The sequence below is a fragment of the Salmo salar genome, chromosome ssa12 (genome assembly GCF_905237065.1).
Source record: "Salmo salar chromosome ssa12, Ssal_v3.1, whole genome shotgun sequence".
Lineage (NCBI taxonomy): Eukaryota > Metazoa > Chordata > Actinopteri > Salmoniformes > Salmonidae > Salmo > Salmo salar.
In genome coordinates, this window is record NC_059453.1 from 14983372 (window position 1) to 15008248 (window position 24877).

Below are 24877 nucleotides of genomic sequence, written 5' to 3' on the forward strand. Positions count from 1 at the left end.
GGGGCTGGGAGGGTACAGAACAGACTTCAGTCAGGGTGATGGGGGCTGGGAGGGGGTACAGAACAGGCTTCAGTCAGGGTGATGGGGGCTGGGAGGGGGTACAGAACAGACTTCAGTCAGGGTGATGGGGGCTGGGAGGGTACAGAACAGACTTCAGTCAGGGTGATGGGGGCTGGGAGGGTACAGAACAGACTTCAGTCAGGGTGATGGGGGCTGGGAGGGTACAGAACAGACTTCACTCAGGGTGATGGGGGCTGGGAGGGTAGAGAACAGACTTCAGTCAGGGTGATGGGGGCTGGGAGGGTACAGAACAGACTTCAGTCAGGGTGATGGGGGCTGGGAGGTTACAGAACAGACTTCAGTCAGGGTGATGGGGGCTGGGAGGGGGTACAGAACAGACTTCAGTCAGGGTGATGGGGGCTGGGAGGGTACAGAACAGACTTCAGTCAGGGTGATGGGGGCTGGGAGGGTACAGAACAGACTTCAGTCAGGGTGATGGGGGCTGGGAGGGTACAGAACAGACTTCAGTCAGGGTGATGGGGGCTGGGAGGGTACAGAACAGACTTCAGTCAGGGTGATGGGGGCTAGTACAGAACAGACTTCAGTCAGGGTGATGGGGGCTGGGAGGGTACAGAACAGACTTCAGTCAGGGTGATGGGGGCTGGGAGGGTACAGAACAGACTTCAGTCAGGGTGATGGGGGCTGGGAGGGTACAGAACAGACTTCAGTCAGGGTGATGGGGGCTGGGAGGGTACAGAACAGACTTCAGTCAGGGTGATGGGGGCTGGGAGGGTACAGAACAGACTTCAGTCAGGGTGATGGGGGCTGGGAGGGTACAGAACAGACTTCAGTCAGGGTGATGGGGGCTGGGAGGGGTAGAGAACAGACTTCAGTCAGGGTGATGGGGGCTGGGAGGGGTACAGAACAGACTTCAGTCAGGGTGATGGGGGCTGGGAGGGTACAGAACAGACTTCAGTCAGGGTGATGGGGGCTGGGAGGGGTACAGAACAGGCTTCAGTCAGGGTGATGGGGGCTGGGAGGGTACAGAACAGGCTTCAGTCAGGGTGATGGGGGCTGGGAGGGGGTACAGAACAGACTTCAGTCAGGGTGATGGGGGCTGGGAGGGTACAGAACAGACTTCAGTCAGGGTGATGGGGCTGGGAGGGGGTACAGAACAGACTTCAGTCAGGGTGATGGGGCTGGGAGGGGGTACAGAACAGACTTCAGTCAGGGTGATGGGGGCTGGGAGGGGTACAGAACAGACTTCAGTCAGGGTGATGGGGGCTGGGAGGATACAGAACAGACTTCAGTCAGGGTGATGGGGGCTGGGAGGGTACAGAACAGACTTCAGTCAGGGTGATGGGGGCTGGGAGGGTACAGAACAGACTTCAGTCAGGGTGATGGGGGCTGGGAGGGTACAGAACAGACTTCAGTCAGGGTGATGGGGGCTGGGAGGGGGTACAGAACAGAGAGGGTTAATTGTGGTTTCAAGAGAGGCCTTTGTGTGGTTTCTGGGTCAGATTGGATGGCAGAAAGTCATGGGATGTGTCCCAAATGGACACCCTGTTCCCTATCTAGTGCACTATAGTGTTCCATTTGGGATGCGCTCATGTGCAGTTAGTTTGGTGTGTAATCCCCCCAGTCAGTCCCCAGCGGCAGATACAGTATGTGACTTAATCCGTGTCCAAACTGGCCTGATGTCGGCCCCAAATCCTACAGTGATCCTCTAAGAATGAGAAGAAGAGGCTTCAGTGCACTTCCTGTTCCTCATTCCGAATGTGATGGGCAGGAAATGCGCAATATACTTCTTACTGACTTAGACAGACAGACAGACAGACAGAGAGAGACTGTTTGTTTAGTGAGTGTGGTTAGGTCATGGCGGGCCGGGGACCACAGCTGCCTATAGTGTTGAGGTCAGCCCCTTTTCTCAGATTTTGGGTAGAGAAAGGTCTCCTCCTCTACCCCTCTATAGACCCAGACACACTAAGGTCTCCTCCTCTACCCCTCTATAGACCCAGACACACTAAGGTCTCCTCCTCTACCCCTCTATAAACCCAGACACACTAAGGTCTCCTCCTCTACCCCTCTATAAACCCCCTCTCCTCCTCTACCCCTCTATAAACCCAGACACACTAAGGTCTCCTCCTCTCCTCCTCTACCCCTCTATAAACCCAGACACACTAAGGTCTCCTCCTCTACCCCTCTATAAACCCAGACACACTAAGGTCTCCTCCTCTACCCCTCTATAAACCCAGACACACTAAGGTCTCCTCCTCTACCCCTCTATAAACCCAGACACACTAAGGTCTCCTCCTCTACCCCTCTATAGACCCAGACACACTAAGGTCTCCTCCTCTACCCCTCTATAAACCCAGACACACTAAGGTCTCCTCCTCTACCCCTCTATAAACCCAGACACACTAAGGTCTCCTCCTCTACCCCTCTATAGACCCAGACACCCTGAGATCTCCTCCTCTACCCCTCTATAGACCCAGACACCCTGAGATCTCCTCCTCTACCCCTCTATAAACCCAGACACACTAAGGTCTCCTCCTCTACCCCTCTATAGACCCAGTTTTTTATGTTAAAAATGTACCCATTGTTGGCAATCAGTCAGTATAGACCTGTTAATATATTATATATACAGCATTGACTATGGCTCTATTTTTAAATGAAGAAAGTGTGTGTGTGTCCAAAGGTGATGGATAATGAACTATTAACTGGCATTATAATGATGTTGTCAAATGTCTTGGGAGGGGAATCATGGTTGGATTAAAATATCAGAATGAATTAAACCTGTATATTGTGTTTGGTGAGTGAGTGAGTGAGTGAGTGAGTGAGTGAGTGAGTGAGTGAGTGAGTTGAAATACCAGTGGTGGTTCCAGATGACATCTCCAGACACCAGTATTGTCTACATCATCTCTCTAGACTGACTATAGTATATAGCTCAGTATACAGCTAGTCAAGTCTCTATAGTACATTCTATAGACTAAAGTCTATAAATCAGTATAGCGCTCCAGGGAGGACTATAGTACAGTCTATACAGAGAGGACTATAGTACAGTCTATACAGAGAGGACTATAGTACAGTCTATACAGAGAGGATTATAGTACAGTCTATACAGAGAGGACTATAGTGCAGTCTATACAGAGAGGACTATAGTGCAGTCTATACAGAGAGGACTATAGTGCAGTCTATACAGAGAGGACTATAGTACAGTCTATACAGAGAGGACTATAGTACAGTCTATACAGAGAGGACTATAGTACAGTCTATACAGAGAGGACTATAGTGCAGTCTATACAGAGAGGACTATAGTGCAGTCTATACAGAGAGGACTATAGTGGAGTCTATACAGAGAGGACTATAGTGCAGTCTATACAGAGGGGATTATAGTACAGTCTATACAGAGAGGACTATAGTGCAGTCTATACAGAGAGGACTATAATACAGTCTATACAGAGAGGACTATAGTACAGTCTATACAGAGAGGACTATATTACAGTCTATACAGAGAGGACTATAGCACAGTCTATACAGAGAGGATTATAGTACAGTCTTTACAAAGAGGACTATAGTACAGTCTATACAGAGAGGACTATATACAGAGGACTATAGTACAGTCTATACAGTGAGGACTATAGTACAGTCTATACAGAGAGGATTATAGTACAGTCTATACAGAGAGGACTATAGTGCAGTCTATACAGAGAGGACTATAGTACAGTCTATACAGAGAGGACTATAGTACAGTCTATACAGAGAGGACTATAGCACAGTCTATATAGTGATGACTATCTAAACAGGAGTATGGTACAGTCTATACAGAGAGGACTATAGTACAGTCTATACAGAGAGGACTATAGTACAGTCTATACAGAGAGGATTATAGTACAGTCTATACAGAGAGGACACTAGTACGGTCTATACAGAGAGGATTATAGTACAGTCTATACAGAGAGGACTATATACAGAGGACTATAGTACAGTCTATACAGTGAGGACTATAGTACAGTCTATATAGAGAGGATTATAGTACAGTCTTTACAAAGAGGACTATAGTACAGTCTATACAGGGAGGTCTATAGAACAGTCTATACAGAGAGGGCTATAGTACAGTCAATACAGTGAGGACTATAGTACAGTCTACACAGAGAGGAATATATACAGAGGACTATAGTACAGTCTATACAGTGAAGACTATAGTACAGTCTATATAGAGAGGATTATAGTACACTCTATACAGAGAGGACTATAGTACAGTCTATAGCTGCAGAGAGGTCTATAGTACAGTCTATACAGAGAGGACTATAGTACAATCTATACAGTGAGGACTATAGTACAGTCTATACAGAGAGGACTATAGTACAGTCTATAGCTGCAGAGAGGTCTATAGTACAGTCTATACAGAGAGGACTATAGTACAGTCTATACAGAGAGGACTATAGTACAGTCTATACAGAGAGGACTATAGTACAGTCTATAGCTGCAGAGAGGTCTATAGTACAGTCTATACAGAGAGGACTATAGTACAGTCTATACAGTGAGGACTATAGTACAGTCTATACAGAGAGGATTATAGTACAGTCTATACAGAGAGGACTATAGTGCAGTCTATACAGAGAGGACTATAGTACAGTCTATACAGAGAGGACTATAGTACAGTCTATACAGAGAGGACTATAGCACAGTCTATATAGTGATGACTATCTAAACAGGAGTATGGTACAGTCTATACAGAGAGGACTATAGTACAGTCTATACAGAGAGGACTATAGTACAGTCTATACAGAGAGGATTATAGTACAGTCTATACAGAGAGGACACTAGTACGGTCTATACAGAGAGGATTATAGTACAGTCTATACAGAGAGGACTATATACAGAGGACTATAGTACAGTCTATACAGTGAGGACTATAGTACAGTCTATATAGAGAGGATTATAGTACAGTCTTTACAAAGAGGACTATAGTACAGTCTATACAGGGAGGTCTATAGAACAGTCTATACAGAGAGGGCTATAGTACAGTCAATACAGTGAGGACTATAGTACAGTCTACACAGAGAGGAATATATACAGAGGACTATAGTACAGTCTATACAGTGAAGACTATAGTACAGTCTATATAGAGAGGATTATAGTACACTCTATACAGAGAGGACTATAGTACAGTCTATAGCTGCAGAGAGGTCTATAGTACAGTCTATACAGAGAGGACTATAGTACAATCTATACAGTGAGGACTATAGTACAGTCTATACAGAGAGGACTATAGTACAGTCTATAGCTGCAGAGAGGTCTATAGTACAGTCTATACAGAGAGGACTATAGTACAGTCTATACAGAGAGGACTATAGTACAGTCTATACAGAGAGGACTATAGTACAGTCTATAGCTGCAGAGAGGTCTATAGTACAGTCTATACAGAGAGGACTATAGTACAATCTATACAGTGAGGACTATAGTACAGTCTATACAGAGAGGACTATAGTACAGTCTATACAGAGAGGACTATAGTACAGTCTATACAGAGAAGACTATAGTACAGTCTATACAGAGAGGACTATAGTGCAGTCTATACAGAGAGGATTATAGTACAGTCTATACAGAGAGGACTATAGTACAGTCTATACAGTGAGGACTATAGTACAGTCTATACAGAGTGGACTATAGTACAGTCTATAGCTGCAGAGATGACTATAATAAAGTCTATACAGAGAGGACTATAGTACAATCTATAGAGTGAGGACTATAGTACAGTCTATACAGAGAGGACTATAGTACAGTCTATAGCTGCAGAGAGGTCTATAGTACAGTCTATACAGAGAGGACTATAGTTAAGTCTATACAGAGGACTATAGTACAATCTATACAGTGAGGACTATAGTACAGTCTATACAGAGAGGACTATAGTACAGTCTATACAGTGAGGACTATAGTACAGTCTATACAGAGAGGACTATAGTACAGTCTATAGCTGCAGAGATGACTATAGTAAAGTCTATACAGAGTGGACTATAGTACAATCTATACAGTGAGGACTATAGTACAGTCTATACAGAGAGGACTATAGTACAGTCTATACAGTGAGGACTATAGTACAGTCTATACAGAGAGGACTATAGTACAGTCTATAGCTGCAGAGATGACTATAGTAAAGTCTATACAGAGAGGACTATAGTACAATCTATACAGTGAGGACTATAGTACAGTCTATAGCTGCAGAGATGACTATAGTACAATCTATACAGAGAGGTTTATGATGTTGTATATAGCTCAGACACTATAGCGCTAGTCTCGTCTGTACAGCATAATCTGTGTAGCTCTATAGCTGCAGAGAGAGGACTATAGACAATGGCTTCAGTATTTGTTCCTTCGTTCTCCATAAACCCCGAGATGAGATGAGGCTGCAGTCTGCTCCATTGTTGAAGGGTAAGAAAGAGCACCGGCTCAACTCCTCCAGTTATGCTAATACAATTGATCTGAACGCTACATTTCTACAAACAACACGGAGGGGGAGAAGAGAGAGGAGGGGGAGAAGAGTGAAGGCCTGTCACCGCCGAAAAAGAGCGCGAGAGGTGGGCGTGGACAGAGCTGGGAAAGGCAGGGTCGGTTTCCTGCCGGGGTAAGCACGTGGTTCCGTATGTGTGTCAGACAGAGGTTTTCTGAGCTCCCCCTGTCTTTTTTCCCCAGACAGTTAATATTCATTTTCCAGCACTTTTATCCTCTACCAACCCACGACGATTCGAAACGGCAACCGGGAGCGTGTGTGTGTTGTGCCATCCGATCCATCTCGTTCGCGGGTCATGACGCTCGAGGCGATCCGTTACCGGGCCGGATCTCTGCAGATTCTTAACCAGCTGCTCCTACCGCAGGAAACTGTGTTCGACGAGGTCCGCACAGTGCAGGACGGCTATGAAGCGATCAAGTCCATGAAGGCAAGAAATATCACTCACTCTGTCTTCTTCCTCTTTCGTTTCCTTTCCTATTCCACCCTCACTACGTATCACCTCCCCGTGTGTGTTTCTAGCTAGCAGTGTTTCCACCAGAGTGTGTGTAGCTATGCTGGCTGCGGGTGTCTTTGTGTCAAACAGGGTGTATATTTAGTGTGATCTGGGCACCCTGCTCCCGATTCTGTCACAGCGCATATCTGGACGGTGTTGTGCGACGGGCTTGTGGCCTGTGATTGGCTCTTTGTTGAAGTCCAGGGCCTGTGTGTGTTTTGACCGTCCCTGCTATTTCCACCGATTACTACCGTCCGCAGCGCCGTATTGCATGGAATAGCGGCCCTGGTGTGGAAGGTCGGGGTTGGATCACATACACAGTGTGTCACTCGTTCGTTTTTACCAGCCACCGGCCCGGTTTGTCAATTTAACGTGATCCTAAGCGACAATGGATCCAATTATTTATTTACCGTTTAACGTTAACCCGTGCCACCGACAAAACCACCGTGCCAGGTATCCGCACCCAACCATGAAAACGCCCACCACCCTCGCTCCCTTTCTCTTGCTGTCACGGTAAAGATTGTCTATGCATTATTAATGACCGATTCCCGGGGTTTTGTTCGCGCCTGCAGTCGGTGTTCTGCGGCTTGTTGACAATTTATTAGTATTTGGCGACGGCTTTTATCAGAGCGGTTGTTGATCGTCACACAGACTGCTTCTCTTTTCTTTTTATTCTTCATTATAAACCTGTTTCCATTGATACAGACACCCTCTCTTCATCTCCCTCTTTGTCTCTCTCTCTCTCACTCACACACACACACACACACACACACTGAGATGCAATACATCTGAGCTTCAGACCTGTGATGAAATGCCTCTTAAACAGTAGGATGTCGTCATGGTGATAGTAATAGTAGTGTCCCTGGGGATGGATGATACCGATCTGCCGCTGATCTCACACACTGGTGACGTCATACACCACCACTCACTGTCCTGCTGTCTGTGTGTCCTGACTATCCCCTGCTTTGTGTCGGCAGGCAGGTAGCTAGTGGTTAGAGGGCTGGGCGTGTGTGTACATCATGTCAGGGATTGTCTGCATATGGTCCTGTCTGGTATTGCCTGCATACGGTCCTGTCAGGGATTGCCTGCATACGGTCCTGTCAGGGATTGCCTGCATACGGTCCTGTCAGGGATTGCCTGCATACGGTCCTGTCTGGTATTGCCTGCATACGGTCCTGTCTGGTGTTGCCTGCATACGGTCCTGTCTGGTATTGCCTGCATACGGTCCTGTCTGGTATTGCCTGAATACGGTCCTGTCTGGTATTGCCTGCATACGGTCCTGTCTGGTATTGCCTGCATACGGTCCTGTCTGGTATTGCCTGCATATGGTCCTGTCTGGTATTGCCTCGTACTGCATAGTTTCAGTCATCCAGCTAACTGCAAGACAAGGTCTTCTGGACAGGAGAGTTCTAGAGGAGTGTGGGGGTTCCAGCAGGCCAGGAGAGATGGGAGGAGACAGGTGTATGATAAAGACCAATGAGAGAGTTTGATAGACACACAGGTCCTCCCCCTCTGGTTTACCTGGAGGATTACAAGAAATGTTCAAAGGCTCAATTCCAACATGATGTCTGGTTCCCCCTCCATTCCTTCTCCATCCTTCCATTCCTTCTCCATCCTTCCATTCCTTCTCCCCCTCCATTCCTTCTCCCCTCCATTCCTTCTCCATCCTTCCATTCCTTCTCCATCCTTCCATTCCTTCTCCATCCTTCCATTCCTTCTCCATCCTTCCATTCCTTCTCCATCCCTCCATTCCTTCTCCATCCTTCCATTCCTTCTCCATCCCTCCATTCCTTCTCCCCCTCCATTCCTTCTCCATCCTTCCATTCCTTCTCCATCCTTCCATTCCTTCTCCCCCTCCATTCCTTCTCCATCCTTCCATTCCTTCTCCCCCTTCCATTCCTTCTCCATCCTTCCATTCCTTCTCCCCCTCCATTCCTTCTCCCCCTCCATTCCTTCTCCATCCTTCCATTCCTTCTCCATCCCTCCATTCCTTCTCCATCCTTCCATTCCTTCTCCCCCTCCATTCCTTCTCCATCCTTCCATTCCTTCTCCATCCTTCCATTCCTTCTCCATCCTTCCATTCCTTCTCCATCCTTCCATTCCTTCTCCCCCTCCATTCCTTCTCCATCCTTCCATTCCTTCTCCATCCTTCCATTCCTTCTCCCCCTCCATTCCTTCTCCATCCTTCCATTCCTTCTCCATCCTTCCATTCCTTCTCCATCCCTCCATTCCTTCTCCATCCTTCCATTCCTTCTCCATCCTTCCATTCCTTCTCCCCCTCCATTCCTTCTCCATCCTTCCATTCCTTCTCCATCCCTCTATTCCTTCTCCATCCTTCCATTCCTTCTCCATCCCTCCATTCCTTTCCCCCTCCATTCCCTCTCCATTCCTTCTCCCCCTCCATTCCTTCTCCATCCTTCCATTCCTTCTCCATCCTTCCATTCCTTCTCCATCCTTCCATTCCTTCTCCCCCTCCATTCCTTCTCCCCTCCATTCCTTCTCCATCCTTCCATTCCTTCTCCATCCTTCCATTCCTTCTCCATCCTTCCATTCCTTCTCCCCCTCCATTCCTTCTCCATCCTTCCATTCCTTCTCCATCCTTCCATTCCTTCTCCCCCTCCATTCCTTCTCCATCCTTCCATTCCTTCTCCCCCTCCATTCCTTCTCCATCCTTCCATTCCTTCTCCCCCTCCATTCCTTCTCCCCCTCCATTCCTTCTCCATCCCTCTATTCCTTCTCCATCCCTCTATTCCTTCTCCATCCCTCCATTCCTTCTCCCCCTCCATTCCTTCTCCATCCCTCCATTCCTTCTCCATCCCTCCATTCGTTCTCCATCCCTCCATTCCTTCTCCCTCCCTCTATTCCTTCTCCATCCCTCCATTCCTTCTCCATCCCTCCATTCCTTCTCCATCCCTCCATTCCTTCTCCATCCCTCCATTCCTTCTCCATCCCTCCATTCCTTCTCCCTCCCTCTATTCCTTCTCCCTCCCTCCATTCCTTCTCCATCCCTCCATTCCTTCTCCATCCCTCCATTCCTTCTCCATCCCTCCATTCCTTCTCCATCCCTCTATTCCTTCTCCATCCCTCCATTCCTTCTCCCTCTCCATTCCTTCTCCCTCTCCATTCCTTCTCCATCTCTCCATTCCTTCTCCATCCCTCCATTCCTTCTCCATCCCTCCAGGTGCGGGGGGCTCCTGCCATCGCCATCGTAGGCTGTCTGAGCCTGGCAGTGGAGCTGCGCGCAGGTGCCGGGGGCAACGACCCCGTGACCTTCATCCGGGAGTCTCTGTGTCACCTGACTTCGGCAAGACCCACGGCCGTCAATATGGGCCGGGCCGCCCGGGAACTGATGGAGTTTGCCGAGAACGAGAGCATGGAGAAAAACCCAGAACAACTCACAGAGAGGTATGGAGAGAGGGATGAATAGAGAGATGGAGAGAGGGATGAATAGAGGGAGAGAGAGATGGATGAATAGAGGGAGAGAGGGATGAATAGAGGGAGAGAGAGATGGATGAATAGAGGGAGAGGGGGATGAATAGAGAGAGGGAGTGATGGATGTAGAGAGAGAGAGAGGGATGGATGTAGGGAGGGAGGGAGAGAGGGAGGGATGGATGTAGGGAGGGAGGGAGAGAGCGGGAGGGATGGATGGATGTAGAGAGAGGGATGGATGGATGTAGGGAGAGAGAGAGAGAGGGAGGGATGTAGGGAGGAGGGAGAGAGAGGGAGGGATGGGTGTAGAGAGGGAGGGATGGGTGTAGAGAGGGAGGGATGGGTGTAGGGGAAGAGGGAGGGATGGGTGTAGGGAGAGAGGGAGAGAGAGGGAGGGATGGATGTAGGGAGGGAGGGAGAGAGCGGGAGGGATGGATGGATGTAGAGAGGGAGGGATGGGTGTAGGGAGAGAGGGATGGGTGTAGGGGAAGAGGGAGGGATGGGTGTAGGGAGAGAGGGAGAGAGAGGGAGGGATGGATGTAGGGAGGGAGGGAGAGAGCGGGAGGGATGGATGGATGTAGAGAGAGGGATGGATGGATGTAGGGAGAGAGAGAGAGAGGGATGGATGGATGTAGGGAGGGAGGGAGAGAGAGGGAGGCATGGGTGTAGGGAGGGGAGAGGGAGGGATGGGTGTAGGGGGAGAGGGAGAGAGGGATGGATGGATGTAGGGAGGGAGGGAGAGAGAGGGAGGCATGGGTGTAGGGAGGGATGGGTGTAGGGGGAGAGGGAGGGATGGGTGTAGGGGAGAGAGAGGGATGGGTGTAGGGGGAGAGAGAGGGATGGGTGTAGGGAGAGAGAGAGAGGGATGGGTGTAGGGAGAGAGAGAGGGATGGGTGTAGGGGGAGAGAGGGATGGGTGTAGGGAGAGAGAGAGAGGGATGGGTGTAGGGAGAGAGAGAGGGATGGGTGTAGGGAGAGAGAGAGAGGGATGGGTGTAGGGGGAGAGGGATGGGTGTAGGGAGAGAGAGAGAGGGATGGGTGTAGGGGGAGAGGGAGGGATGTAGAGAGAGAGGGAGGGATGGGTGTAGAGGGAGGGATGGGTGTAGAGAGGGAGGGATGGGTGTAGGGAGGGAGAGAGAGAGGGAGGGATGGGTGTAGGGAGGGAGAGAGGGATGGGTGTAGGGAGGGAGAGAGGGAGGGATGGGTGTAGGGAGAGAGAGAGGGATGGGTGTAGGGAGAGAGAGAGAGGGATGGGTGTAGGGAGAGAGAGAGAGCGGGAGGGATGGGTGTAGGGGGAGAGGGATGGGTGTAGGGGGGAGAGGGCAGGATGGGTGTAGGGAGGGAGAGAGGGAGGGATGGGTGTAGGGAGAGGGAGAGAGAGGGATGGGTGTATGGAGAGGGAGAGAGAGGGATGGGTTAGGGCAGAGAGGGATGGGTGTATGGATGGATGGGTGTAGGGAGAGAGAGAGGGAGGGATGGGTGTAGGGAGAGAGGGAGGGATGGGTGTAGGGAGAGGGAGAGAGAGGGATGGGTGTATGGAGAGGGAGAGAGAGGGATGGGTGTAGGGAGAGAGAGGGAGGGGTGTAGGGAGAGGGAGAGAGAGGGATGGGTTAGGGCAGAGAGGGATGGGTGTATGGATGGATGGATGGGTGTAGGGAGAGAGAGAGGGAGGGATGGGTGTAGGCAGAGAGAGGGGGATGGGTGTAGGGAGAGACCAGATGGGGAGAGAGACCAGATGGAGAGGGAGACCAGAGAGAGAGAGAGAGAGAGAGAGGGAGGGAGGGAGACCAGAGAGGGAGGGAGGGAGACCAGAGAGGGAGGGAGGGAGACCAGAGAGGGAGGGAGGGAGGGAGACCAGAGAGGGAGGGAGGGAGGGAGACCAGAGAGGGAGGGAGGGAGGGAGACCAGAGAGGGAGGGAGGGAGACCAGAGAGAGAGAGAGAACATGAAAGTGGACTAAACTAAAGAGTAGATCAGAAGTTAAAGGGAAGATGATAGTGAAAACTGCTTTGACAGACACACTCCCTCTCCTCTAATCCCCGCCCATCCTGCAGTGTGATTGGCTGGATCGAGGAGATGCTGGAGCGTGATGTCAATGACAACAAGAAGATTGGTAACTACGGAGCTCAACACATCCTGTCTGGTGTTCCCCGAGACTCTGTCACTATCTTAACTCACTGCAACACAGGGTCACTGGCCACGGCAGGATACGGCACTGCACTGGGTAAGACAGACAGACAGAGAGTCTCCATGCTCTAGTACTAGTCTATAACCAGTGTGTGCTCTAGTACTAGTCTATAACCAGTGTGTGCTCTAGTACTAGTCTATAACCAGTGTGTGCTCTAGTACTAGTCTATAACCAGTGTGTGCTCTAGTACTAGTCTATAACCAGTGTGTGCTCTAGTACTAGTCTATAACCAGTGTGTGCTCTAGTACTAGTCTATAACCAGTGTGTGCTCTAGTACTAGTCTATAACCAGTGTGTGCTCTAGTACTAGTCTATAACCAGTGTGTGCTCTAGTACTAGTCTATAACCAGTGTGTGCTCTAGTACTAGTCTATAACCAGTGTGTGCTCTAGTACTAGTCTATAACCAGTGTGTGCTCTAGTACTAGTCTATAACCAGTGTGTGCTCTAGTACTAGTCTATAACCAGTGTGTGCTCTAGTACTAGTCTATAACCAGTGTGTGCTCTAGTACTAGTCTATAACCAGTGTGTGCTCTAGTACTAGTCTATAACCAGTGTGTTGTGCTCTAGTACTAGTCTATAACCAGTGTGTTCTGTGCTCTAGTACTAGTCTATAACCAGTGTGTGCTCTAGTACTAGTCTATAACCAGTGTGTGCTCTAGTACTAGTCTATAACCAGTGTGTGCTCTAGTACTAGTCTATAACCAGTGTGTGCTCTAGTACTAGTCTATAACCAGTGTGTCTCTGTGCTCTAGTACTAGTCTATAACCAGTGTGTGCTCTAGTACTAGTCTATAACCAGTGTGTGCTCTAGTACTAGTCTATAACCAGTGTGTGCTCTAGTACTAGTCTATAACCAGTGTGTGCTCTAGTACTAGTCTATAACCAGTGTGTGCTCTAGTACTAGTCTATAACCAGTGTGTGCTCTAGTACTAGTCTATAACCAGTGTGTCTCTGTGCTCTAGTACTAGTCTATAACCAGTGTGTGCTCTAGTACTAGTCTATAACCAGTGTGTCTCTGTGCTCTAGTACTAGTCTATAACCAGTGTGTCTCTGTGCTCTAGTACTAGTCTATAACCAGTGTGTGCTCTAGTACTAGTCTATAACCAGTGTGTCTCTGTGCTCTAGTACTAGTCTATAACCAGTGTGTCTCTGTGCTCTAGTACTAGTCTATAACCAGTGTGTGTATCTCCAGGTGTGGTACGTTCCCTCCATGCTCTAGGCAGACTGAAGCGGATGTATTGTACAGAGACCAGACCCTATAACCAAGGGGCCAGACTGACAGCCTATGAGGCCGTGGCTGAAGGGTTCCCTGCTACTCTCATCACAGACAGCATGGCTGCACTCACCATGAGAGAGAAGAGCATCACAGGTATACCCAGTCTGACTGCCTGACTGTCTGTCTGCCTGACTGTCTGTCTGTCTGACTGCTTGTCTGACTGCCTGTCTGACTGACTGCCTATCTGTCTGACTGTCTGTCTAACTGTCTGTCTGACTGTCTGTCTGCCTGACTGTCTGCCTGACTGTGTCTGACTGCCTGTCTGCCTGCCTGTCTGTCTTTTGTTTCCTTCTCTTCCTGTCTTTCCTCTCTCTTCTTCCTCCTCCAATAACTGGTCTGGTTTGATGTTCTATCCATCTCTTATCACTATACTGTAATTTTATCTCTCTCTCCCCCACTCTCTCTCTCCCCCCTCTCTCCCCCTCTCTCTCTCTCCCCCCCTCTCTCCCCCTCTCTCTCTCTCTCTCTCTCCCCCTCTCTCTCTCTCTCTCTCCCCCCCTCTCTCCCCCTCTCTCTCTCTCTCCCCCACTCTCTCTCTCCCCTCTCTCTCCCCCCACTCTCTCTCTCCCCCCTCTCTCCCCCACTCTCTCTCTCCCCCTCTCTCCCCCTCTCCCTCTCTCCCCCTCTCTCTCTCTCCCCCCTCTCTCCCCCTCTCTCTCTCTCTCTCTCTCCCCTCTCTCTCTCTCTCTCTCTCTCTCCCCTCTCTCTCTCTCTCTCTCTCTCTCCCTCTCTCTCTCTCTCTCTCTCTCTCTCTCTCTCTCTCTCCCCCTCTCTCTCTCTCTCTCTCTCTCTCCCCCTCTCTCTCTCTCTCCCTGTCTCAGCTGTTGTCGTAGGGGCGGACAGGGTGGTTGCTAACGGCGACACGGCCAACAAAATCGGCACGTACCAGCTGGCCATCGCCGCAAAGCACCATGGGATCCCGTTCTACGTGGCGGCACCCAGCACGTCATGTGACCTGAGTCTGGAGAGCGGCCGGCACATTGTCATCGAGGAGCGCCCCGCCGAGGAACTCACCAGCATCAACGGAGTTCCCATAGCTGCCCCGGGTACGAGTGGGGGGTGTGTGTGTGTGGGGGTGGAGTTGGGGGTGGGTGTGTGTGTGTGGGGTGGAGTTGGGGGGTGTGTGTGTGTAGGGGTGGAGTTGGGGGGTGGGTGTGTGTGTAGGGGTGGAGTTGGGGGGTGGGTGTGTGTGTGTAGGGGTGGAGTTGGGGGGTGTGTGTGTGTGTGTGTGTGTGTGTAGGGGTGGAGTTGGGGGGTGGGTGGGTGTGTGTAGGGGTGGAGTTGGGGGTGGGTGTGTGTAGGGGTGGAGTTGGGGGGGAGTGTGTGTGTAGGGGTGGAGTTGGGGGGTGGGTGTAGGGGTGGAGTTGGGGGGTGGGTGTGTGTAGGGGTGGAGTTGGGGGGGGAGTGTGTGTGTAGGGGTGGAGTTGGGGTGTGTGTGTGTGTAGGGGTGGAGTTGGGGTGTGTGTGTAGGGGTGGAGTTGGGGGTGTGTAGGGGTGGAGTTGGGGGGGGGTGTGTGATGACAGACCGTGAGTTAATGAGGTGTGAAGAAGCTAGATGGTGATGGACAGAGAGTGGGAGAAAATGGCAGAGGGAGAAACAGACAGACTGATAGAAAGATAGTGATAGAGCTGGGGAGAGTGGTAGAACAGTATAGTCCCTGGTAGACAGACGGACGGACGGAACAGTGTAGTGGTAGAGATATAACAGTATAGTCCCTGGTAGACAGACGGACGGACGGACGGAACAGTGTAGTGGTAGAGATATAACAGTATAGTCCCTGGTAGACAGACAGACAGACAGAGGGAACAGTACAGTGTATTCTCTGGAGAATGTTCCAGAGCTGATTGACTTGTGACACGTGTCTCTAATTAAAGAACTAGAAGAGGGGCTCTGTGACATCACAGTAATTATATTATCCACTCCTGTAATGGAGACGCTGTTCCCTGGGGTGTTCCTCCTCCTCCCTCCCTCCCCTCCTCTTCCCTCCCTTATTCACCTTCCCTTCTTTCTCCCCCCTCTTCCTCTGTCGCTCTCTACTGTCCCCCTCTCTCAAATCTCTCTCCCCCTCTCTCCCTCTCCAGGTATTGATGTGTGGAACCCGGCGTTTGACGTGACCCCCCACCAGCTGATAACTGGGGGCATCATCACAGAGCTGGGGGTGTTTCTGCCCTCGGAGCTGCAGGCAGCACTCACCGGCCGTCTCACTGCCCTGTAGACGGCACTATCACCACCCGCTGGCCGCCGTGCGCTACTGCACCTTAATATTCCTGCTCTCACTCTCTCATATGACTTATACGTCCTCACACACACAGATCAGGTGGAAGTCCAGTTTGTTACATTCACACACACAGAGTCAGTGTTATACAAACTCACACGTTTTACAGTCTCACACACACATTATGCAGGAACTCAGACACACACATCCACCCCCTCCCACTCCTGTCCCTCCCTCTCTCTCCTCTCTCTGGTCTCTCCTCTCTCTGGTCTCTCCTCTCTCTGGTCTCTCCTGTGTTCATCTCCTGTCCCTCCCTCTCTCTCCTCTCTCTGCTCTCCTCTCTCTGGTCTCTCCTGTGTTTATCTCCTGTCCCTCCCTCTCTCTCCTCTCTCTGGTCTCTCCTGTGTTTATCTCCTGTCCCTCCCTCTCTCTCCTCTCTCTGGTCTCTCCTGTGTTCATCTCCTGTCCCTCCCTCTCTCTCCTCTCTCTGGTCTCTCCTGTGTTTTTTGTCCTCTCTCCTCTCTCTGGTCTCTCCTGTGTTTATCTCCTGTCCCTCCCTCTCTCTCCTCTCTCTGGTCTCTCCTGTGTTTATCTCCTGTCCCTCCCTCTCTCTCCTCTCTCTGGTCTCTCCTCTCTCTTCTCTCTGGTCTCTCCTCTCTCTGGTCTTTTATTTATCTCCTGTCCCTCCTCTCTCCTCTCTCTGCTCCTCTCTCTGGTCTCTCCTGTGTTCATCTCCTGTCCCTCCCTCTCTCTCTCCTCTCTCTGGTCTCTCCTCTCTCTGGTCTCTCCTGTGTTCATCTCCCGTCCCTCCCTCTCTCTCCTCTCTCTCGTCTCTCTCTCTCTCTCTCTGGTCTCTCCTGTGTTTATCTCCTGTCCCTCCCTCTCTCTCTCCTCTCTCTGGTCTCTCCTCTCTCTGGTCTCTCCTGTGTTCATCTCCTGTCCCTCCCTCTCTCTCCTCTCTCTGGTCTCTCCTGTGTTTATCTCCTGTCCCTCCCTCTCTCTCCTCTCTCTGGTCTCTCCTCTCTCTGGTCTCTCCTGTGTTTATCTCCTGTCCCTCCCTCTCTCTCTCTCTCTCTGGTCTCTCCTGTGTTTATCTCCTGTCCCTCCCCTCTCTCTCCTCTCTCTGGTCTCTCCTCTCTCTGGTCTCTCCTGTGTTTATCTCCTGTCCCTCCCTCTCTCTCTGGTCTCTCCTCTCTCTGGTTTCTCCTCTCTCTGGTCTCTCCTGTGTTCATCTCTTGTCCAGTGATCTACATCCCTGTCGCTGTGTGAAGCTCTTGTGCTCCTTCTCTCTCTTCCCTCCTCTCTTTCTCTCTCTCCCTCCTACAAAATTCGCTTCCGCAGTCACAGTCAACGCTCAGCTTGACTCTGCCCTTAAATCAGACCAGTAACAATGATTGGTTAATGAGTAGCGTGACAAAAATTCTGACCTCTGTTTCAAAAACAAAACGTGTTCAACCAGGAAGAGAACATTGGCCTGTGTGTTTTCCCTCCCAGGGTTCATACTAGTGAACACATTTGTCTATTGGAAGTTGTTTGAGCACTTTGTGGTGCTGAAGGTGAGATGTCAATAAGTAGGACCATACAAGCAGGGAACACACCTACAGAGTTCTCCAAACAACGTTTGGAAGGAAAAATGGAACAGTTAAACCCAATCAAAATATGATATATTAACATGTAGTTTTCTCTGGAAAATATTTTTTTATAGAATTGTGAGTTTAAGAAAATTGATAGCCCATGATGACACTTGATTGCTGAAAATACATTGGGTGAGTCTCAAATAGCACCTTATTCCCTATATAGTGCACTATTTGACTATAGCCCATCGGCTCTAGCCATAAGTAGAGCACTATATAAGGAATAGGGCTCTGTGCCAAAAGTAGTACACTATATAGGGAATAGGGGGTCATTTGAGACACAACCATTACCAAAGCAACTGAAATTAGAACTATTCAAACCAAAACAAATCAAATTGATATTACATTATCAATAGAAACCTCTTTAGTCAGCCTATGCGTATAACTTGTGGCTACCTCCCTATACCTCACACAATGTCTGTACCTCGCTGTTCCAATCTGGACCGTATCGTCCCCTACTGACAGGGTTAGCAAACCTCTCCTCAGACCTTTCACAATTCTGTTGTAGCCCTGAACTAGGTCGCCTGATTCACCTGGTGGAGGGCTTGATAATTAGTTGACAAGGTGAATCAGGTGAGCTAGCTGTGGGCCTGGGTCCCTGAGGAGAGGTTTAAAAACCACCGTCCTACTGTGTACCATATCGAACTACACGGAATACACAGAAACACTATATATACACTCAACACCAATCTCCATGTTATTAGGCCTGGACAACAAAGCAAGCAAAATAAAACCTTTTTCCCCTCGTCTCTTGGCCGAGATGGAAGTCTCGGCTTTAAACAACAATTGAACGGAATGCGGAATGGTGATGTTTGTTCTAAAGATTGTATTTCTATGATGTACTGAATGTCACAGGGGCCTGCACTGCTTAATGCCTTACACCACCAGCACCACCGCTTACACACACACACACACGACAGGACAGGACAGGACAGGACAGGCGTGCTTCCCGAATAGCATCCTATTACCTATATGGAGCACTGCTTTTGACCAGAGCTTTGGTCGTAAGTAGTGCACAATAGAGGGAGTAATAGGTTGTTATTTGGGACTGGTCCCAGGACAGCAGGCTAACAGGGAGGAACGTAGCCCTTCAACCCCCCCCCCCCCTCAAAATGTAAGAGGAGGTCTGAAAGTGGCCTGGCTACCCAAACGCCTTACTCTAATGAAACGCTAGGCCACGCCCACGGACATTAGTTTCTTCTCCGCAATGAGACTGGATCTGAATACCCCCCCCGATTGGTCCCACAAACCGATAGGTTGGGCCTGAGCCAGACAAGCTGCATTTTGAAAATTCATCATTGGCTTTGATACTCTGATTGGTTAGAGATGATCCAAACGACTTCAACGATGGCAGTCTGACTGAAGTATGTAGCCAACATAGAGCAGGGGAAAATGTACAGAAGTTTGAGTTGTCAGGCAAGTCTGAAAGGTCAAAGGTGAAACACCCCCATCCACTATACTACTCCATCATCCCTCATTCAGAAACCTCTGATCTCTAAACACACCTCCTCCTCGTCCCTTGGACTGTTTCTGGTCCATACCAGGCATTCTTATCTAGAACTTTCCTGTCAAAAAAGAATACATTATTTTGAATTCTAGAATCTGTAGTGTCATAACTGTTCCACATTCTAGAATCGCAGTAGAGCAGGGACCCCTCCATCCTCAACCTCTCCCTGTCAAACTGACCCCTCTCTCTCCCTTCCTCTCACAACGATGCTGATGGCTGTCAAATCACACAAGGGTCTAGGATCAAACACCACTGTTGTGTTTTTGGGTTCCTTTCTTTGTCTTTTATTTTGAGAAACTGAACTGGAAGAAATCAGAGGGGAGAGTTTTAACGGTCGAGAACAATGTAGCAACTTTGTCGCCGTCCGTAGATTGTTACGTTGAAAACTTTTTTAAAAGGGTACGAGAATCCGTTTGTCTCTTATCATGAAGACTTTTTTTTGTTGTTGACTGGAAACCAGATGCTGTTCTGTGTTAACATTTCACCCCTTGTACTCCGGGGCATTGTTTGGCATAACAAAGAGTGGAATGATGGCACGGACAGACTGGTACCCAGGCTACTCTTGTTTGGCTGTGATCAGTTGTTTTGTTATTATCGTGATTCTTAGTGATAAAACTGTTGTTAATTAGACTACACTGAGAGGCCTCCTCGACCACGCGCACTATCACACACACACACTGATAAAATGTCAGGATAGACTATGTTTAATCGGAATTAGCTGCCAGTTAGTCACCCAAAGGTTATATGTTTATTTAGCAGGCTCAGGGATGCGTCCCAAATGGCACCCTATTTCTTTTATAGTGCACTACTTTTAACCTGGGCCCTATAGGGTTCTGGTCAAAAGTAGTGCACGATATAGGGAATAAGGTTACATTTGAACACATACTAGATCTAGACAGAGGGCACCATATTGAATAGTGTAAAATATCTCCTACTCTCTTTACTGAGGGTATCTTAAGATGCAGTAAATCTCCAGTGTACTTGTAGGAAACCATCTGTCCTCCCTCTTATTCTCTGTCCCCAATAACCACACTAACATACTAACTAGTATGCACGGGCAGAATTGCTTCATACTAAGTAGTATGCAAGGGTGGATACTTCGGGACATGGCCTAATGAGTCTTGTCTTGGGAGAGGAAGATGCCAAATTAAGTGCCAAATACAACGCTATCGTCACTTCTCCTCCCTCTGAGATTTCAACCAACGGGAGAATGTCCTGATGACAGGGTGTTTGAATAAGCCAATAGGAAGCATGGCTGGTGATATTAGTGTGGGTGGGGGTGTAGTCGATTAGAAGGCCTCTTTCTACGTGTAGTTATGTTATTGTTTATATTCATAACTGGGGTTTAGTTTTGTATCATGTGGAAATAGTTCAAAAATTGATGTTTTTTTATATGTATATGAATATAATGCTGTAAACTGCATACCTGAATTAAGAAGAGATTTCTCTTTCACGACAGTACAATAAAGAGTGAACAAAAACATCACAGCTGTCTGTGCTGTATATTTTAGGTCGTGGGACTTTTCTTAGTACATACAATGATAGCCTATCGAATGTATACATTCATTTCATGTCAAGGTACATGTTAAATAAGTCATTCATCTAAATTGTCACAATTCAAACATTTTATTGATTCAGTTCAAAATATCTTCCAGAGACTTCATTTTCGTATTTTCCACACCTCAGTCCTCCAGTATCCCAGAATGCCATGTTGTAACGCCCATCTGCATCCGGTCTGGAACAAGACGGTGAAAACGGCTTCGAGGCAAGATGGCGCAAGGTAAACAGAAGTTCAAAGCGCAGCCCGGTGGAGCCAAGAAACCTCAAAAAAAGAAAGGGCCCAGAAAAGGAGGTACGTACAGAGTGATATGGTTGATGTCTTGTATTCTAGCGATTTCGCCTGGACTTCGTATATATACTCAAAAAGTATTTGCGACGTGTGGCAGCGGACATGCTGGCTCAAACACGGTTCAGTGAGGAGACAGTTTCTATTGAAAAACAGCGTGGGACCTAGACTATCAAGGGCGCCCCCTCAAATGTAACGCATCATAACACAATTATTTGAATTGCATCGCATACCATTGCACGTGCATAACAAGACACATTCGAAAGTTGTCACAATGTTTAGGCCTACTTACTTGCCCTGCTGCCAACTTGTGAAGGAGAGCTGTAGGGCAGCTTAGAGCTATTTATAGGGAGATTTGTAATAGCATTATCAGTCACACAAAGATTACACAGCCTTCTATTCCCTTGCCAACTAGCTAACCTCCTTGATTCCCTTATGGGCTGTTCCAAATGGAAACTTTACTTAACTTCTACAGTACTTGTTACGAATCTGTTTGGCAGAAGGGTACAATCTGCAATTGCTACATACATTGTTTGACTTTTAAAGTAAGGTTATAGCCATCGATTCTTGGAGAATATAACTTTTATAAATGGCTCATGATGAGCATAGTTCAACCCATCAGAACCATCCCTCAACCATTTTACCAAAACAGAGGCGGGGTGTTGGCTTTGTTATTGTTGGCCCCTTTAACCACAGTGTGTTTTTGTAAAGGGGTTAATAAATATCTACACCGAGGTTTTATTGTTGGCCCCAAATCTCACCCTCACTTGTTTCACAGGGAGGACGATTGCACCAAAGAAGGTTAAAGTGGTACAGCAACAGCAGTTGAAGAAGGTAAGACAGCAGCGATAGGACAGCCCATACTGTCCGTTACAGAATAATGAGAGGGTTTAAACTCTATCTGTTCAGGCTGGGGGCTACCACTTGTATACAATGGGGAAGTGACCGCTCATTTCACCGTACTTCCAAGATCCAGTCCCATACTGGTTATGAATGGACTTCAGTCATTTAAGATGCCTTTTGATAATGAAGATTTTCCATATGGTTTTTGTGTGTTTGGCGTGTAAAGCTCATAAAATGTAAAAGGGTGAAATGGAGGTGGTCACCGTTTCCGCATGGTGTTCTCGTCTCAGCCCTCTCCTGGGTTTATGGGCACTTCTACTTCTTCCAGCTGGCTACATCCCAATTCTGAATCTGCACCCTTCTCTCCTCGGGGGGGACGGTGGAAACGCCCTCCAACCACCGCCTACACCAACTCTATGCTTTTATTTTTTTTACCCACACCCGGAACCTCTCCCAACGAGCTCTACCAAAGTCAACTCCATGATGGGAACACTTTGGGGAAGGTTAGAGAATCCGCTATGGTCTGACTCTGTGGGACATACCATCTGAGGAGAATCCACTCCGGTCTGTCTGTCTCTGTGGGACATACCATCTGAGGAGAATCCACTCCGGTCTGTCTGTCTCTGTGGGACATAACATCTGAGGAGAATCCACTACGGTCTGTCTGTCTCTGTGGGACATACCATCTGAGGAGAATCCACTCCGGTCTGTCTGTCTCTGTGGGACATACCATCTGAGGAGAATCCACTACGGTCTGTCTGTCTCTGTGGGACATACCATCTGAGGAGAATCCACTCCGGTCTGTCTGTCTCTGTGGGACATACCATCTGAGGAGAATCCACTACGGTCTGTCTGTCTCTGTGGGACATACCATCTGAGGAGAATCCACTACGGTCTGTCTGTCTCTGTGGGACATACCATCTGCGGAGAATCCACTACGGTCTGTCTGTCTCTGTGGGACATACCATCTGAGGAGAATCCACTCCGGTCTGTCTGTCTCTGTGGGACATACCATCTGAGGCAACATGCACTACAGTCAGCACTGTCTGCAGAGGGAATCCTCTCAGAGAACCTGGACCCTGACAGAACCCAGAAATTGTCCATCTTATTGCGCGTGCGACTCATCCGAAAAAGTAGATGTGCGTTGTACTTTGACGGACAAAAACGAGCATCAATGCAGATGTATTTATTTAGACGTGGCGTGCTTATTTTTCTTTATTTTCCTGGATAGTCCCCCGTTGAAATGTCCCGAGGTGAGGAATGCTTTTCTTTAGGCAATGATGTACGTCATATATGAATGAATCTGTGTGTCTGTACCCTAATCCCATGTCCCCTGCTGTTCCCCCCCAGGGCCTGGAGGTGGCGATCAGGAACAAGATAGAGGAAGAGGTGACTCACCGAGCCAGTACTAAACTCCACAAGAGGCTGAGTGTTGTGAAGGGAGCGGAGGTGAAACCAACCCCTTCTAAAGGAAACAACCATCCCAACCACCCTGCACCCAGCACCTCCAAATAAACACTCTGTTATTCTGTCTGCTCTGACTGGTTTCGCTGTGCTAGATAGAAGTTCATTATGTCTCCCAAATGGCGCCCTATTCCCTATGTAGTGTTATACTTTTTGAACAGGGGCCCATAGGGCTCTGTCTAAAGTAGTGCACTGTATAGTGAGTAGGGTGGCATTTGGAACGTATATACAATGTGTTTGGCACTGCTGCTAGGCTGAATGGACTGACATGAAGTCATATACCTCTATTGACGGCTGAGGAGTGTAATATCCAAGTCGCCAATAGATGGTGCTATAGTAGTCAGTTTTGGTGAGTTTACTGGTAGACTTGGCTGCTTGCTATCGCCTCGAGGGTTCAAGGAAAGGAGACGAGGAGCGTGAGGATGCCACAGAAGAATATTGAGATGCACCCTAGATAGTCAACGGTCTACATTTGTGATCTCTGTCATGTATGTTGAAGGGGCCATCGAGTATTTTTTGGGGGGTGATTCTTGTCATGTGTTGCACTGTCTTCAGAACTGAGACACACGTTTCTCCCATATACTGTATTCCAATGCAAAGGGCGTGAATAAAAAGCTGTGGACGTTATGTAATGCAACAGAGTTCTTTTGTCTTGTATGGGTGTGTGTAGGCCTATCCAGACCTGTGTATGGCTGTGTCAGGTGTTTTGTGTGCATACACTTTCCTCTTTACCTCAGAGCTGCTGTTTAGTGCAGGTCTCTCTTTCTCCTCCCACACTATGTTTACACTCCCATGATGCTTTGCTCTCGGTGTGAAATTCCACCAGGTGTGTATTTACCTCAGTCAAGCACATGCTGCTCAGGTAACGCCTTGCTTTTTCAGCTGTGTTTTTGCTGGTTTTATTGGACAGATAGAGAACAGTAGAGAGAAGACCGGAAAGATCAGAGGAGCTCCATTCAAATGACAGGGAATCTTCCCAGTAGGATTTCTGGAAAGTTAGTGGAAATGTACAGCCCTAACCTCACCAGAACATAAAGTAAACAGGTTTCCTGTTAACGGCTACATTTCACTCTACTTCAGCATGCGATCCAATGAACTCTGCACATACACGTTGCTAATAGTAACACAGTTATAACTCCCTCTACATAAGAGCATCTAGTAAGACTAGTTGCTCAGTGAAACGTTAGATACTACCGCACTGTTAGAGCTAGGAACACAAGTCTTTCCCTACACCCACAATAACATCTGCTAACCATGTGTATGCGATAACATCTGCTAAATATGTGTATGTGACCAATAACATCTGCTAAATATGTGTATGGACCAATAACATCTGCTAAATATGTGAATGTGACCAATAACATCTGTTAAATATGTGTATGGACCAATAACACCTGCTAAATATGTGTTTGGACCAATATCATCTGCTAAATATGTGTATGGACCAATAACATCTGCTAAATATGTGTA

At 48.4% G+C, this 24877-nt stretch overlaps 2 protein-coding genes across 2 annotated transcripts; both read left to right on the forward strand.

Moving 5' to 3' along the window:
* The first annotated feature begins 6614 nt into the window (after positions 1-6614).
* On the forward strand, positions 6615-16379 carry mri1 (methylthioribose-1-phosphate isomerase 1). Its single transcript, XM_045690804.1, has 6 exons — positions 6615-6941; positions 10189-10412; positions 12489-12658; positions 13814-13990; positions 14719-14943; positions 15980-16379. Exons 1-6 carry the CDS (start codon positions 6810-6812, stop codon positions 16111-16113), a joined length of 1062 nt encoding a protein of 353 aa, XP_045546760.1. The 5' UTR covers positions 6615-6809; the 3' UTR covers positions 16114-16379.
* Positions 16380-20832: 4453 nt separating this feature from the next.
* On the forward strand, positions 20833-24034 carry LOC106564249 (UPF0390 protein zgc136864). Its single transcript, XM_014130294.2, has 3 exons — positions 20833-21106; positions 21879-21934; positions 23294-24034. Exons 1-3 carry the CDS (start codon positions 21025-21027, stop codon positions 23456-23458), a joined length of 303 nt encoding a protein of 100 aa, XP_013985769.1. The 5' UTR covers positions 20833-21024; the 3' UTR covers positions 23459-24034.
* Positions 24035-24877: the final 843 nt, after the last annotated feature.